This window comes from Mesoplodon mirus (assembly GCF_964341445.2).
Source record: "Mesoplodon mirus genome assembly, chromosome: 3".
Classification (NCBI taxonomy): Eukaryota; Metazoa; Chordata; class Mammalia; order Artiodactyla; family Ziphiidae; genus Mesoplodon; species Mesoplodon mirus.
Window position 1 is genome coordinate 89,338,501 of NC_138978.1, and position 16,518 is coordinate 89,355,018.

The 16,518-nt window shown below is 40.1% G+C and overlaps 1 protein-coding gene and 1 long non-coding RNA gene across 4 annotated transcripts in view; one reads left to right on the top strand and one right to left on the bottom strand.

Annotated features, from left to right (window-relative positions):
- Positions 1-7,401, top strand: part of LOC309800264 — a 20,732-nt gene extending 13,331 nt beyond the window's left edge. Inside the window, exon 3 of the long non-coding RNA XR_014293430.1 lies at positions 6,836-7,401. This is a non-coding gene — a long non-coding RNA (uncharacterized lncRNA). The remainder of the gene's footprint in view (positions 1-6,835) is intronic.
- Positions 1-16,244, bottom strand: part of DNTTIP2 (deoxynucleotidyltransferase terminal interacting protein 2) — a 21,498-nt gene extending 5,254 nt beyond the window's left edge. For 2 of the 3 annotated variants that reach the window (XR_014293428.1, XM_082614310.1), the window contains exons 1-7: positions 16,118-16,244; positions 13,579-15,218; positions 11,875-12,013; positions 8,623-8,718; positions 7,408-7,572; positions 5,349-5,458; positions 3,214-3,308 (exon numbers count right to left, since the gene is read on the bottom strand). Coding sequence is in view for 2 of the 3 variants with exons in the window: in XM_082614310.1 (XP_082470436.1) it covers positions 3,215-3,308; positions 5,349-5,458; positions 7,408-7,572; positions 8,623-8,718; positions 11,875-12,013; positions 13,579-15,218; positions 16,118-16,189 (2,316 nt within the window). In the remaining variant the exon portion in view is untranslated. Of the gene's footprint in view, positions 1-1,006; positions 3,309-5,348; positions 5,459-7,407; positions 7,573-8,622; positions 8,719-11,874; positions 12,014-13,578; positions 15,219-15,601; positions 15,905-16,117 lie in introns of those variants that run through there. The other variant, XM_082614311.1, reaches the window with a different exon arrangement.
- Positions 16,245-16,518: the final 274 nt, after the last annotated feature.

A 16,518-nucleotide genomic window follows, 5' to 3' on the forward strand; every position in this document is an offset into this window, starting at 1 on the left:
GGCCATGGCTCACGGGCCCAGCCGCTCTGCGGCATGTGGGATCTTCCCGGACCGGGGCACGAACCCGTGTCCCCTGCATCGGCAGGCGGACTCTCAACCACTGTGCCACCAGGGAAGCCCTTGTTTTTATATTATGGCAGAACACTGAACGCAGAGCTGATTTTTGTGTTAGATGCCAGGAGGCTCAGAGCCTGCCTTCATCAACTGTTAGTTTTCTAACTTCTTCCATCTTCATTTTCCTTTCCCTAATTTCCTCACTTTAGAAAACAAAACAAAAAAAAACTAGCTTTGGGGCTTCCCTGGTGGCACAGTGGTTGAAAGTCTGCCTGCCGATGCAGGGGACACGGGTTTGTGCCCCAGTCCGGGAAGATCCCACATGCCACGGAGCGGCTGGGCCCGTGAGCCATGGCCGCTGAGCCTGCGCGTCCGGAGCCTGTGCTCCACAACGGGAGAGGCCACAACAGTGAGAGGCCCGCATACGGCAAAAAAAACACAAAAAAAAAACCTAGCTTTGTAGGCTTTTTTTTTTTAATAAGCTGTCTTAAAAGCATTTCAGAAATCTTTCAAGACCTTAAGGTATTCTGAAGGCCCTCCTTTCATTAGCACACTACATCAGCACTTTGTACACTTTATAATGCTTTTCAGTTGAGTACACTTTATAATGCTTTTCAGTTGAGAAGTCAATGTATTTCTGATAGTCATTAAGCCTTAAAATAGTTCCAGTAAGTGAAGTGAGTTTAGTGACAGAAGCCAGTCACTAAAGCTTTTTCTCAACAGTTGCTTTGCTTAAAAAAAACAAGACAAATACATATATTATTCAAGTATAGATTTTTGTAGACGGCCGGGAGCACTAAGAGACTTCCTTCTGACCTTCACCTAGTTATATTTTGATACTCAGTTTTGAAGATTTAAAATAAATTTGTAAAGATCACATTTGAGATGAAGCTACTATGCATCTTACCAGTTTTAATTCCTTAAAGTAAATGTTAATAGAGATCACTTTAAATGACTTTTAGCTGAAGCATTTGTTTATTTCACTGAATAAGGTATTTTACATTTGTTGATAACTCTCTACTTTGTTCCAAGTTACTTATGTGGCTTACAAAAATACATATAAGATAAAAAAAAAAGAATCAATGGAGACAAAAAAAGAGCATGTTAAAATGTAACTATAATACAGTTGACCCTTGAACAACACAGGCTTGAACTGGGCAGGTCCACTATACATAGATTTTTTTCAATAAATCCATACTAAAGTATTGATACTACATGATCTGAAAGCAGTTGATTCTCAGATGCAGAACTGTGGATACAGAGGGCCTACTGTTAAGGTTTCTTACTTTCAGCTGCATGGGGTTCAGTGCCCCTAACTCCCGTGTTGTTCAAGAGTCAACTGTACTCAAAACACGTACTGTGAGCACCTCTAAGGTGGGTTAGTGAGAGCTGAACTTGGCGCTTAGGTTCAGTTCTCGTTCCTCATCACTGCTTTCCAATCCAGAGAGCTCTAATGCTGCTCTGTGTGGGAAGGATTAGAGTTCTCCAATCTTGCTTTCCCTGTAAAATGCACTATAATGTACCAAATATCTGTCATAACTGCAGTTTTGAAGTATCAAATAATTCAACCTGTTCTAGCATTCACTAGTCAGAAACCAGCATGAAAGTTATGAATAGATAAAAAGTTGACACACACCTCGAGCCTGAGAAAAAACTGCGTAAGTCCTCAATTGCACCGAGAAACACCATACAAAAGGATTGACAGCTTTGACTGTTCTTATAGCATAGTAGCATGAGCTGAAGAAACGTTCTACTAACAATGTCTCCTTCTGGAAGAATGTGTAAAGGGTAAATTATTTCTTGTTTTTATATTTAATTCCCTCATAGCAGGTCCTTATTTTACCCAGAAGGCAAAACTTAATATTCTTGGAATAAAAGTTTTTCTATAAAAGAGAACAGATAGAGATGTTTCACTAACTCACTCCACCTATGAATGTCATTGTGAGTTTTATTACTAGGCTGCTTATGATCCCAAGCAGTAAACACAAAATAGAAGATTTCTTTCTTTTTTTTTTTTTTTTCTGTACACGGGCCTCTCACTGTTGTGGCCTCTCCCGTTGCAGAGCACAGGCTCCGGACGCACAGGCTCAGCGGCCATGGCTCACGGGCCCAGCCGCTCCGTGGCATGTGGGATCTTCCCAGACTGGGGCACGAACCTGTGTCCCCTGCATCGGCAGGCGGACTCTCAACCACTGCGCCACCAGGGAAGCCCTAGGAGATTTCTTATTTACTGAAATCCCAAGAAAGCAGTATGCTACAAAATAGACGTCCCATGAATAATGACATAAAGGAAGCAATAACCCACCAAGAAGCATTAACAGAAATGGCCAACACTCCTTGGGTGTCGTGAGTTGCTTTAGCCAGGATGCATATTTCTGCCACTGGAGATGAGACAGGCTGGGCCACTTTACCTCCTAGCCAAACTAAAATTATATTAATACTATTTCACTGGAACACAACATTGAATCTGGATAAAATCTATCTTTCCTCCTGTTTCAGTTGCTAAAGAAGGAAAATAGCTCTCCTGCTTCTACCTTTAACCCAAACTTTCCAAGTAGTCTATCTTTTAAGTCCTTTTTATAGCTTCATTTAGTTCTTTGGTCATATACTAACATACACATGCTCCAAGAACACTTTTTACATTTCTTTGGTTTCAACTGTGGCTGTTATACTGGCAACAAGATCTCTGTATCCCAGCTTCACCAATTTTCTGGACTTGAATGTGCAACTGACAAAAGGGCACGATCTCTCCCCTACACACACATCTCTACATAATAATTACAATATTGCTCACGTATGTTTGATCATATTACTTTAAAATTTTTGAATGTTAGCAAACTTTATATTTTAAATGTTTTAAATTTTCTTTAAGTAACCAAATGTTGAAAACTTTACAAAAATGTTAAATGACTGAGGTTATTTTCCTTTTTTTCCTCCTCAAAGGGTCTAAGCATGAGTGGATCCTTTGTAGGCACCCCTATTTTTATCCCAAGGGGCATGTGATTAATCCTCTCTAAAATCAACTTTTTCCAAAGAGAAATCCCTATATATAAATAGGGCCAGGCTATGTTAATTTATGTGATGCTTGTGTTAGTTTTCAAAATATCTTTAGTAATAAATAAAGGGGAGATGTAAAATTTTGTGATTTGCTTGGTGAACCTTAATTGCGAAACTTCTTCTTCTTTCGAAACTTCTTTCCTGCTGCATTTGCTGCCTTTTCAGCCATAATCTCTGAGTACTTCCTTCGGTTATATCTAAAAAGAAAAACCAAACCTTTAAGTTCTAAAGTATGACACACCAAACTTAGAAGTTAATGTAACCTTTTGGTGGGGAGAGGGGGCGTGGCGGCAGGGAGGCACTTCTAAATTTCATGGTTTTTTTTTTTTTTGCATTTTCACTATCTATTCATCACATCTGCACTAAGTTCCACCATGTGTAAGAAGCCATACTAGGTGCTGGGGACAGAGCAGTGAACCAGCCAGCCATAGTAGTCCCTACCCTTAGAGCTTGCAGTCTAGTAAGAAAAAAACGGCAACGGTAGAGGAAGACTTTTGAAAACTTTCAGCCACTAGAGACCCATGCTGTAATTTCTGAGATTGCCATCATGAAGATTACAAAATATAGGTCAATTTTAAGTAAGCAAGGACTCAATCACCTTGTACCACACACCTCTGTGGGGAAGGAAACAGACAGGCTTGAGAGATAGGAAAACGGGAGGGACTCTGACAGTTTGAACATGGAACTGAAGGGAGAAGAGGTATCAGGACTTGCCCTAATGGATGGAGGGTGATGCCGTTTGGTCATGAGATACAGAACACTGGGAGAGGACCAGAATGTACAGGGAGGATGAGGTCAGTAGACCCCAAGTTAGCTCTTAGAGGGGCCTGTGAGATACCCATTAGATATTCCTGAGGCAGTAGCTGGTTATGGGCTCTGGACTCAGGAGAGATCTAGACTAGACATACACATTTGAAAGTCAACAGTATATAGATTAATACAACTCTGTGGGGATGAGATTTCCAAGGAGAGAGAAGTGAGAAAAGAGCATTGCTTGTTTCTAAAAATTTCACCATAAACCAGACTCATTAAATAGTTTACATAACACTCAAGTTAAACTTGTTTTCCATGTCTATATATTACACCAGCTTAAAAAACCTTGATAAGCATTTTCACTTTTGCTATTAAACGAATCTAGAAGTTCGGCAGAGGTTTCTATGAGGTATGCTTTTAAATCTATACTATATACATACCTACTTCAAGGACATTTAAACATACTCAAATTGCCCCCATCTCAGGAAAAAAGAAAAAATCCAACTCCATCCACTAGCTGTGACTCTCTCGTCTTGCTCACAACCAAACTTCTTCAAAGATTTCTCTCTTATTTCTTCAACTCACTCTCAAGTACCTTCCAGTCTGCTTTCCTCCCCATCACTCCTCTGAAATCTCCTTTTGCCAAGGTTACTGTGACCTCCATGTACTAAATCCTAAGTTTTTAGTTCTTACCTCAACTGAGCTCTCAGCAGCACTTATTACTGTTAGCCACTCCCTCCAGCTTATACCTGCCTGTAAAGTTCTCTTTCCTTGACATCCCCCTTATTTGTTTGTTTGTTTGTTTGTTTGGCTGCGTTGGGTCTACGTTGCTGCGCGCGGGCTTTCTCTAGTTGTGGCGAGCGGGGGCTGCTCTTCGTTGTGGTGCGCGGGCTTCAGTAGTTGTGCCATGTGGGCTCAGTAGTTGTGGTGCACAGGCTTAGTTGCTCCGCGGCATGTGGGATCTTCCCAGACCAGGGATCGAACCCGTGTCCCCTGCACTGGCAGGCGGATTCTTAAGCACTGCGCCACCAGGGGAGTCCCTTTCCTTGACTTCTATGACACTGTGCTCTCCTGGTTTTCTTCATGCCTCCCTGGCTATTCTTTCCCAGTCTCCTTTGTGGGCTCATTCTCTTCTAGTCAGCCAAATACTTTCATGCTTCCCTCTAAAGCAGTGGTTCTAAATTGGGAATGCTTATGCCCCACAGGGGCCACCTGAAACTGCTTGAAGACATTTTTGAGTGTCATGAATTGCGGGGGAGGGGAGTGCACTACTGGCATCTAGTGGATAGACACCAGGGAGGCTGTTAAAGATCCTACAATGTACAGGACAGTCCCCCCTAATAATTATTCCATCCAAAAAATATAATAGTGCTGCTGTTGAGAAACTCTGTGCTAAAGCATTTAAAAATTATCTTGAATTTAAAGTTTATGCATATTCTAAGGGAAAGCACACATATTATAAAGTGAAACCTAAATTCTTTTACCTTCTGAACTCAGAATCGGCCAGCAGTTCCTCCACAATAGTTCTCTTCCTTTGCTTCCTGGGAACTCGTGAATGGTAGAAGTCAGCTGGATTGTCAACAATGGTTCCAATCTATGAATGATTGATTGAAATAAGTCATGCAATACCTGAAGGCCAAGTATCTTTCATATCTCAGGGTAGCTCTAACAAAGTATATTTATAGAAAGTAATGGAAAACACAGCTTACAATTTACCAATATTAAAATTAGTTTTGCCTTTTCTTAAAGAAAAAGAATCACTTATTCAATCTGCACTGGGTCCTACTAATGACATTTCTTCATTAGAGTTTACAGTAAAACCAAAATTCCTTTTATATAAGTGCTAGACAGTAAATTCTTGATGAATAGTCTACACAGAGGAGGAAAAGTGGGACAGATAGTCTTTTGTTTTAGTTTTCCAATTTAATGAAACTGACACATACATTCTACTATATACCTATTTGATCTCCTAGGTTATCATAATTGCTGCCAATGTAGAACCTTCTTACTGACCACTCTGCATCTGTTCATATGTTCAACCAAGTAAAATTTACAATGTCTACTATGTGCCAGGCACTGTGCTAGGTGTTAGGGAAACAAAGACAAAGAATATCTGGTCCCTGCCAGTGAGGGGGCCAGAGTCTTTTTTAAAAATTTTATTTATTTAATTTAATTTTAAAATAATTTTTAAATTTTATTTATTTATTTTTTGGCTGCATTGGGTCTTCGTTGCTGCTTGTGGGCTTTCTCTAGTTGTGGCAAGCGGGGACTACTCTTCATTGCAGCGCACAGGCTTCTCACTGCAGTGGCTTCTCTTCTTGCAGAGCACAGGCTCTAGGTGCGCAGGCTTCAGCAGTTGTGACTCGCAGGCTCTACAGCACAGGCTCAGTAGTTGTGGCGCACGGGCCGAGTTGCTCCATGGCATGTGGGATCTTCCCAGCCCAGGGCTTAAACCCATGTCCCCTGCACTGGCAGGCAGATTCTTAACCACTGCACCACCAGGGAAGCCCCCAGAGTCTCAAGGAAGATCCAAAGGTATGCAACTAAAAAATTAAAGCATAACCTAATATTATGCTGAACAAAACACTCTAGATGCTCTGAAAACTAAATGGCGAATTCTATCGAATGGAGATAAAGAAGGTTTTACAAAGGATGACATTTTAGCTTGGATTTGTATGGGTAAAATTTCACCAAGCAAACATGGCAGAGCCAAACACTTGTAAAGTCAGAATGACTAGACCAGTCTGTGCATATCCTGAGAAGACTGAGCAGCTGAGTGTGTTGGAGCTTAAGAGGAGACTATGTGACCAAAAAAGGGGTGGTGAGCTAGTTTGGGTGCACATGGTGAAGGGCTACATTAAAGGGTAAAGACTCTATCCTATAGGTTATAAGAATCACTGAAGGTACCATTGAATATCTTGATTATCATTGAGCAGAGGTGTGTCATAAAACAGACTGCTATTTTTTAAAGGAAAGATGACTGCCTACAACATAGAGGATGGACCAAAAGGGAGAGCAGACCTGGAGGCAAAGGACTATTACAGTAATCCATGAGTGACATGAAAGGTAGCCAAGAAGAACGAAATGAACTTAAGAGCTACCAGAGGGTGAATGAATTGGACTTTCATCTGAAAATACTTTGGAAACCAACTTTTAACTTGTTTTCAGAATAAAGAACCTTAAAAAAAAGAAGAGTTTGGTGTACATGAGTCCCTCTTTCCTGCCCCATCCTGCAAGGCGTCTTGCTCTTAGGCTAATAATACTCATATGTGGTACACCCATCTTGTAAGTTTCATAATTTTTAGAGAAGAAATTATGAAAAGCTAGTTACCGTTTGGAAACCTAGTTACCGTCTGGAACACCGTCTTTCTATATGGAAAGCCATTACAAGCTGGTGGCTGTCTGAATTGGGTTCTGGCCACTATTATACGGCCCGAGCAGATGTGCTCTGTAAATATTCATTTAAGAGTAAACAAATCACTATAGTACTTTCCAAACTAAAATCCTCAGAACATTACTACCATTATTCTGTTTGCTTCATACCTGGAAGTACTTGGGGAAGCCATCTCTATCATTTTTCTTGTAAAACCTTTTTGGGTCCATGCTAGCTCTCATCTTCAGTGCTTTGAGATCATTTTTCAGTTCATCTGTCAGTTCTGGAGCTTTCATACCAAACCAGCCATCACCTGCTGTTTTTTGTCGCTCTTGCTGAAATTCAAATTTCAGAAACAATTAGAAAATTCTAATTTTAATAAGCAGTGTATAAACTATACCTCACTCCCCCTAAAATTATGAAGAAAATTTCATGAAAAACAAATAAGGTTACTTTACAGGAATGTATATATTAGTCTCCAGATTCACCTTTCATAAAATGACTAGATCACAAAAAGCAATTTCTCTTGATAAATTAGGCACAGCACTGTCAGTTTCTTAAATGAGGGCTCCTTAAAATTTACTTTGTATCTTAGTAAGAACTGCTGACTTGGGAGAGTAACCCACAGCTTCAATTTTTATTGTCTAGAATACCCTACACAAGATGTAATGTATAAAAAACATTTCTACTTCTGGAGCTTTTATGTAAACATTAACACTTTTACTGAGTTGTCTCAGAAAGTTACTCACTCCAGCAAGTCCAGAAACTTCTACTATTTCTAAAATTCAAAAACTTTCTATTTTTTTTGAAAACTCCTAGCAAGTTATTTGCTTAATTTCATTTTTTGTTCATTCACACAACAAATACTGGAGTGTTTACCATGTGCCAGGGTGCTCTGGTCATATTAGTGACATTACTGGAGCACCATCCTCAGATTTCCTCTTAAGCTCTCTCAATAATTTCTTTATCCTTATTAGTTGAAATGGAAGTAGTCCCCCGTGTTTTATTAAAGAAAATACCTTCTATGCTTTCGTTTGGCAGACTAAATAGGCCAGTGTTTTTAATGGTTACATTCAGTTCCCTACAAAAGCCCACAACAGAGCTCCCAGCCTTCTGTGAACAGTACCTATAAGCCAAAAGGTGTGGTGTGGACAGTGACCTCATATGCTGGCTGCCACTGTTTTTAAGGATGGTAAAAAAGAGCTTTCACTTTGTGAAAATCTATATGAAACGTTGTTTATGGAACCATATTTTACGGGCTCTTAGATATCTGTAACAATTTTCTTTGGAAACGTATATACTTTAATTGTACAGCCATGTTAGATAAACTGAATATATACAGTCAAACACATTAAACATTCTAAATAATGAGTCACTGTACTCACTCTGCGTTTTTTCTGAAGTTTATACTTTGATTCACTATATGGTGGGACACAGTAGTTTTTTTCAAAATCAGGAGTAATGACGGCTTTCTGCAAAAGCTGCAAAAATATTAAATTGGTTTTAAAATGTCAGAATGTCATTATTGTTTCAACATTACTGCCTTATAAAGGAAACATCTCCCACACTGAAGACTACTCCAGATATATTTACCTTTATGGACAAACATACTACTGCAAAGTTGCTCCTGTCCTTAAATTTGTAAATTGTATCAAAATAAAAATGCTTTAGGAGACAAACTGAAGGGTTTAGGGAATCTATAAAATCAATATTCATCTCAAATTTCTTTTTCTAATCTGAATCTGCACACACCAGATATACATTAATGTGTCCACTTGCATTTCATTGGTTTGCAACCAGCCACCTGCACCAACCAACTGGAAACGAAAGACAATAGGAACAATGCCGTAGAGTTCTTGAACTCCCTGGAAAAAAACCTGACTAGGCTTTAATAAGTTCTTCGATGTTGGTAAAACAGCTTTCTGTGATCTGAGGAGACCAGCTAGACTACTGATAAGAAACAGCAGTATAGATTTTGATTAAACAACATATGCTTTTTATGGTATACCAATGAAATTATGCCATCAAACAAATCTGCTTTTTGCAACCCAACAATATATCAAAGATGCTCTTTCAATGTCAATTCATACAAAGATCAACTTCATTCTTTTTAACAGCTGTTGTGGATAATTTTTCTTCTTGATATTTAGTTTAATAAGTCTCCATTACACTTTTTTCCATGAAACATTGTAAACATCATCTCTGCACACTTGTGATTATTTCTGTAAAACAGATTCCAAAATGTGTCATTTAAATTTTGATAGGTACTACTAAACTGCCTTGCATCCAAGTAGTATAAACTCCTACCAAGAGTTAATCAGTACCATTTTCTTTACATAGCCAACACAGGAGATTATCCTTTTGTGTTTTGTCAGTGGTACTTCATGAATGTTTCCATTTGCTGTTGATCAACTTTTTGTGTATTTATTATCTATGTATTGTAATATAAGTCTTCTTCTGTGGAATGCCTGTATTTTGGGGGGGTTATTTTTCATTTTTATACAGGGTTGTGTTCTTATTAATTTGTAGAAATGTATTTTGTATCTTGGTATTAACCTGTAGTCTTTTACTTGTCTTTAAGGTGTTTTTATTTGCATAAGTTTTAAAATTTTAAGTAGTCAGATCTGTTAATCTTTTCCTAAATGTCTTCTGCATTTCTTGTTACTTGCCTAGGGTGATTAAATACTGTCTTAATACTGTGTATGTGACTAAAAGGAACCTCAGGGTAATTAGTCATTTCCCCAGTACAAGAACTAAAGACAGCTGCTCCTTAGCCCTCAAAACAGTTCAAAGGAATACAGCAAATATTTGGTCAATAGCATTTGAAATTATCAATTCAGAAGTCAATTATCAATTCAGAAATCCTCAATTCAGGTTCAGGACTAGAAGTTGCTGGGTAGCACAGTAGCAATCTAGACTTTCCTACCAGTCAGAGAAGAGAGCATGACATTTATTTAATAGATTATTAAGAGCTGGTTGTGTGTCAAGTACTATAGTAGGGTTTAGATTGGTTCTCAACTGAGAGCAACTGACAATATCTGAAGACATTTTGAGGTGGGAGGGTGGTGCACTGGTAGAGAGGGATGTTACTGGCACCTACGGGGTAGCGGCCAGGGATGCTGCTAAAAATATCCTACAAGGCACAGGACATTTTCCCACAACAAAGAATTATCCGGCCCAGAAATAAAAGACAGTAAAATAACAATGAATACCACATGATCAATAATCACTTAGATCTATACTGGGTGTTGCAGAAGCAGAGAGGAGGTAGGGGGAAGGACTAGGGTCAAAGAATGCTTCCTAAAGGTTGTGATTTATAATCTCTGCATTGGCCTGGGAAGGACCAGGGTGTGTTCAGGGAACTGTAGTAATTTTCTTTCTTTTTTTTTTTTTTACATCTTTATTGGAGTATAATTGCTTTACAATGGTGTGTTAGTTTCTGCTTTATAAAAAAGTGAATCAGTTATACATATACATATGTTCCCATATCTCTTCCCTCTTGCGTCTCCCTCCCTCCCACCCTCCCTATCCCACCCCTCTAGGTTGGTCACAAAGCACCGAGCTGATCTCCCTGTGCTATGTGGCTGCTTCCCACTAGCTATCTATTTTACATTTGGTACTGTATATATGTCCATGACTCTCTCTCGCTTTGTCACGGCTTACCCTTCCCCCTCCCCATACCCTCAAGTCAATAGTAATTTTCAATGGTAAGAACACAGCAGGTGGACAGTCAGAGCTAGAGGAACAGAGGCACCTTGTATGCTCTGAGGAACCACTACAGGACTTAAACAGAATATCATGGTCAGATTTGTATTTTTAGAAAAAGAAATCTAGCAAGACCCTGGAGGATGGCTTGAAGAAGAGTAAGGAGGCCACTACAATAGTCTAGATGAAAAACACAACAGATGTCACTAGTCAGTGACAGTGGGGTGGAAAGGAGGGGGCAGAGTAGAAAGTATATAAGAAGCACCGTCCCATAGGCTTAGTTGTTGAGTGCAAAAGGGAAACAGATTTTCCCTTGCAAAAGGAGGAACTGGTTTAGGTAGGGAAGAGAAGGGCAATTAGTGAAGTCAAGTGCCTGAGCACATCTGAATGAACAAACAACAGGCACCTGGATTTAAAGACCTGGGTAGGCTGCAAGGCTAGAAAATATTGATACTAAAGATTTGGAAGTCATTCAAGGTGACAGTTGAAACTGAGGGTTTGGATGAGGTTACCTAACCTGTAATTCCTTTCTGAAAATATATGTACAATTTTATGTCTATGCGCACATGTGCTTTTTTTCCTGGTGGGGTTAGTGGGCACTCACAGCTTTCAGATTTTCAACACAGTCCAAGGCAGTTAAGAACTAAAAGTATAGCAAGAAAAGAAAAAACACAACCCTTGGGATCATAACTGGTGATTGCAAGAAGAGTAACACTGATCCTATGTCACTTTAGTTTTCAAGCCTCATCTTTTATAGCTGGGACTTTATAATAAAAAAGAAGAAATAATTGTCCTGGAAAGAGGGAAAAAAGAAGCACAGTAGGCTAATGTGGTTGCACTGTAGGAAAATTAGTCTCTTACCAAGGACTAATCATTTCTAGAAGTGACTGGTTAGTTCTATGAAAACCAATGGGATGCTTTGTGCAACTTACCTCATTTTTCTTTTTCTCCTTGATCTGTGTTAGTGTTCTCTTGTTCAACTGTAGCTTGTCTGCATTGACATTAATATACAAACCACCCAACTGCTTAATACTCAGACCAGGATCTATGCTGCTGCTAGTCAACTTCAGACTGAAAGAGAAATGATCACTTTTAAGTGATTAAGAAATGATCTTTTTTAGATCATTTAGTAATTCAAAATGGAAACAATTGAGACTGTATTTTTATTTAGAAGAAAATTATGGGATGAATAATGAATTAAGCCTTTTGGAAGCACATCAAAATTTATTCCCTAGTTTTTCTTAGAAGAGGATTAAGGCCATATTACATGACAACAGACTTCATAAAGGGATTTTATAAAGAAAGAATTACAGAAAGGAGGAGGAAATACATCTGGCAATTTGCTCAACTTCACGTACAGGTAGTGAGTTAATATACATCCACATACTTCCATCTCCAAAGCCAATGAGAAAGACAGGGTCTTCTACTCCGAACTTCTAAGTTATCCAAATTTGGAAGGTTTTTCTGGGTAATTTAAGGGCATTTAGTAGTGCCTCTAAATCAGTGAGTTTTAAACAACGAGCATTCGTACTTTCCACTAGAGCTTTAAAAAAAATATAACTGTCAAACCCCGGATCCACCAAATCAAGAATCTTCTGCAGTTGGCTTGGGCTCCTGCTATATTTATGTAATAAAAATTTCTACTTTATATTACTGAAGAGTCCTTTTTATAAACAAGTACACTTGGACTTACAGTCAGTTTCTTTCCTAATTATTCATATAAACTGAGCAGTTAAAAGTTTTGATAATCAACCTCTACTGGAAAGTGAAATCATTCAATTGTAGTGCCTTGGCAGTGATTCTCAACCCTGAGTGTACATTACAATTATCCTGGGGAGGAGGTGTGGCTTTTAAAAAATAAGTACACCTGAGACTAGCCTCAGCGATTTCACTGGTTTAGAGTGAAGACTAGGCATCTGTTAATGGATAGTTCCTTACCAAGGATACCCGTATTTCCAGTGAATACATTGCCACCAAGGGCCTGTGCCTAGGAAAAACAAATTTGAAAAACAACAAAAAAAAGAAACTAAAGAAATAGCCCCCAAAGAGTGCTTTTCAATGGGTGGTAGATGGGATTATAGGTTATTGTTTTTCTCAGGTTTCCTCTATTTTTCAATTTCTCTACAATCAACATGTAGAAAAAACCAAGTTACCTCCCTTCCCTTTTATATGTTTCTCTTATAATCATGCAAGAAAACCTTAACAGATGATTTTTTTTTTTTTTTTTTGCAGTATGCAGGCCTCTCCCGTTGTGGAGCACAGGCTCCGGACGTGCAGGCTCAGCGGCCATGGCTCACGGGCCCAGCCACTCCACGGCATGTGGGATCCTCCCAGACCGGGGCATGAACCCATGTCCCCTGCACCGGCAGGCGGACTCTCAACCACTGCGCCACCGGGGAGGCCCCAGATGATTTTTAATATACCACCAAACGGAGTACTTTTAGCTCTCACTGGTGGGAAAAATATGACTAACAAAGATACCCACATCAACAAGGGAAATGCTGGATAAAAAAGCTCTTCCATAAAGAACCCAAAGTAATAATTTTTTCAATTTCTATGACAAGTATTTTTATGGTAAATTAGCCACTTCAAACATGTATCAAAAACTTACTTTAAAAAATAAAGATAAAACTTACAGTTTAGATTTTGTGCTATTTAGTAAGTTGTCTTCATCACTAAACTCATTATCTTTACTTCTGTCACTGTCTGATGGTTCTTCTTCACTTTCTTCCTCCTCCTCCTTTTCTTCCTCAGTGGCAACTTCACTTGCCTTGTCTTCTTCATCCAAGTAAAAATTTTCATCAGCATTCAATCGAGGAGTTGTGTCAATTACAAACAATGCATTGCCACGTGATGTATTTTCTGAATCTCCATTTAATGACTCTTTTTGACCACTATTTTCAACAAAACACACAGTGTCCTCTTCATTCTCACTGTTTTCAGACTGCTGGCTTTCATCACTGCTGAGAACTAATAAAACAGAATCATCTTTATCCTGAGATGTGCTGGGCTCAAGTTCACACAGTTTGGTATCACACTGAAAATCTACATCCCTTTCTTTGCTCATGTCTTCGCCAACAACTATAACTGTGCACTCTTCTTCTTCATCACTATCACCACCATCACTAAGTTCTGTCCAGTCACTTGTTTTTATGCTGCTGTTTCTCTCTTCATTCCATCTGTCCACTTCCACAACTGCAAATGTCTGAGCTAACGATTTCATTACAGCCTCACAGTTCAGGTTTGAGGATGCTGAGGTGGTTTTGCTACTTTCGGGGGTTGAATGCCTTTGCGAAAGTGACTGCTGAAGACTAGTGTCCTGAAGTTCAGAAAGACTCTTCAACTGAGAATTTTTCTCATTAATTTCTTTTCCCGCATCTATTATTCCTTTGGCTTCTTCATCTAAGCTCTTACAATTCTGCTTTGTTATTTCTTTGAGAGGTGAAACGTCATCTTGTTTTTCCTGTCTTATATTAAAACTTTGGCGTTTTTGCGCTATTAGTTTTTTTCCTGAATTTCCAAAGAAGGAGTCATTATCAGGGTCATCATAAGTTTCATTATTAGAGATATCTGGCTTATTTATCTGAGAAAGCGATCTTGCTAGTAAACGAGAAGAAGTTCGTCTGGTATCTGAATCCTCTAAATTCACAGGTGTATTTATGATTTGCTTTTCATTTCCTGGTACAATCTTAGTATCATTCTCCTCAGTTTGTGCCTGTAATTTCCTTTGCATACTCCTTGTTGTTCTCCTAGTTGCAATTCCAGAAAATGAAGAAATGTCTGAGCATGATGACTCAGCATCAGAATTAGCTTCCACATGGGATTCTTGGTTTGGATCGGTTCGGGATTTAGCCTTACTTCTCCTGGTTCTTGTTGCTATTTCTGTGGGATGCACAATTCTAGAATTACCTGAAATATGTGATTCTGCTTCAGAGACTTCTTCAGTATGAGACTCACTTACTCGAGTTATTTTCAGCTTTTTCCTTACACTGGAAACTGGGGTGCCTGCAACTAAGATCTGCCTTCTCCTAGTTACTCTTAAAATGGGTTCCTGGGCCTCAGACACAGAACAGTTTGACTCTGCTTCAGAGATCTCTCCATCAGTAGAAGGTCTGTTCATTCCTGGTAATGAACCTGTAGTTCCGCTCTTCCTCTTCCTGGTTTTAGGAGCTGGACTTTGTTCCCTAGTGGTCTGTGATTCATCAATACTTGGGTCATCAGATGGAGATTCCTTCCGGCCTTTTGGATGTGCCTGAATTCTTGCCGCAGCAGAATTCTATAAGCCAGTGAAAATACATTGTGATTTAGGTAGGGCTGGGACAAGAGCAAAGTGAATGAGGCACTCCCCTCAGAAGCAAATTTTAAGAGGGCACTAAAAAACTAAGTAAACAAGATTAATGCAAAACAATAACAACAACCATCACCACCCACAATTTTAAAAAAAATCAATACTTAAATACTGGATCTGACTCTGCATTTGCAGGCCCTGCCTCACTAGCGTCACCTAAGTCCTGGATCTGACTTTAGGGAACAAAACAAATAATTGAAAAAGAAAATTTTCTCCACTCAAAGTCACATATGCTAGGTGGACCTACATTCCGACATACATATAGGAAAAGACGAAAGATAGAATCGGTCGCTGTGCTTACGTTTTCATACCTAAGCGAATTAATGCTCCCTTCCCTTCATCGCAACATCAGAGGCAGCGGACGACTAACGCCACTGAATTACTAGCTGGCGTCACCACAGCCCTCCCCACGCCAGAAGGAGGTGCTGTCGGGGCACAGCCAGTCTTCCCACGCGAAAATGGTGCCTTCTCCATCCAATCCGGCTAATGAGGCTCACACTTGGTGGCCGAAATTAATCCTCCTTAGCACGATGTTAGCAGTCAGATGAAAAGGCCTGAGCTGTGCATCTGCATTACGGAGCTGAACTACCGCAAAATAAGTTACCTAATCTCTCTATTCCCTGCCACGCATTATATTAAAAGACCCTAGTGAGGTCTGAAGAGGAAGCTACAGGCTTAGCACGGAGCCTGGTACACAGCTGCGCGCTGCCAGTTCCGGCTTTTCTACCGCTCCTCCCCAGGCTCCGCGGGACCCCAGCGCCACCCACCTCCCTGAGCACCGTTCTGCGAAGCAGCGAGAAGAATGAGGGAGCACTGATATCTCCTACCTTCTGCTGGGAGCTTTCAACTGACGTGGCTTGGATCCCGGCCCGAGGCCGCGCAGACCTTGTAATCACCATCTTCCAGGATTGCAGCCGCCGCGGCGCCCCGTCCGCGCTCCGGAAGTGCGTCAGAGAAGCGCCACACTCGCGTTTTCCCGCGAGAATCCCGGAACTCGAGAACTCGTACCGCCTCCGCCCCTCCGACCTAGGCCAAGGGTGTCTCACCCCGGGAGCCGGAAGGAGAGGGATATTAACGTTCACGACAGTGCGGTAGAAGACAGAGCAGCCTTGTGTAGGGAGAGACCTTCCCGGCGTGGCCTAGGGCCCTCGTCCCCGTTACACACGAACGAATTGGAAAATAGCATCATCTGTGGGAATGTAAATGATACAGCCACTATGGAGAACAG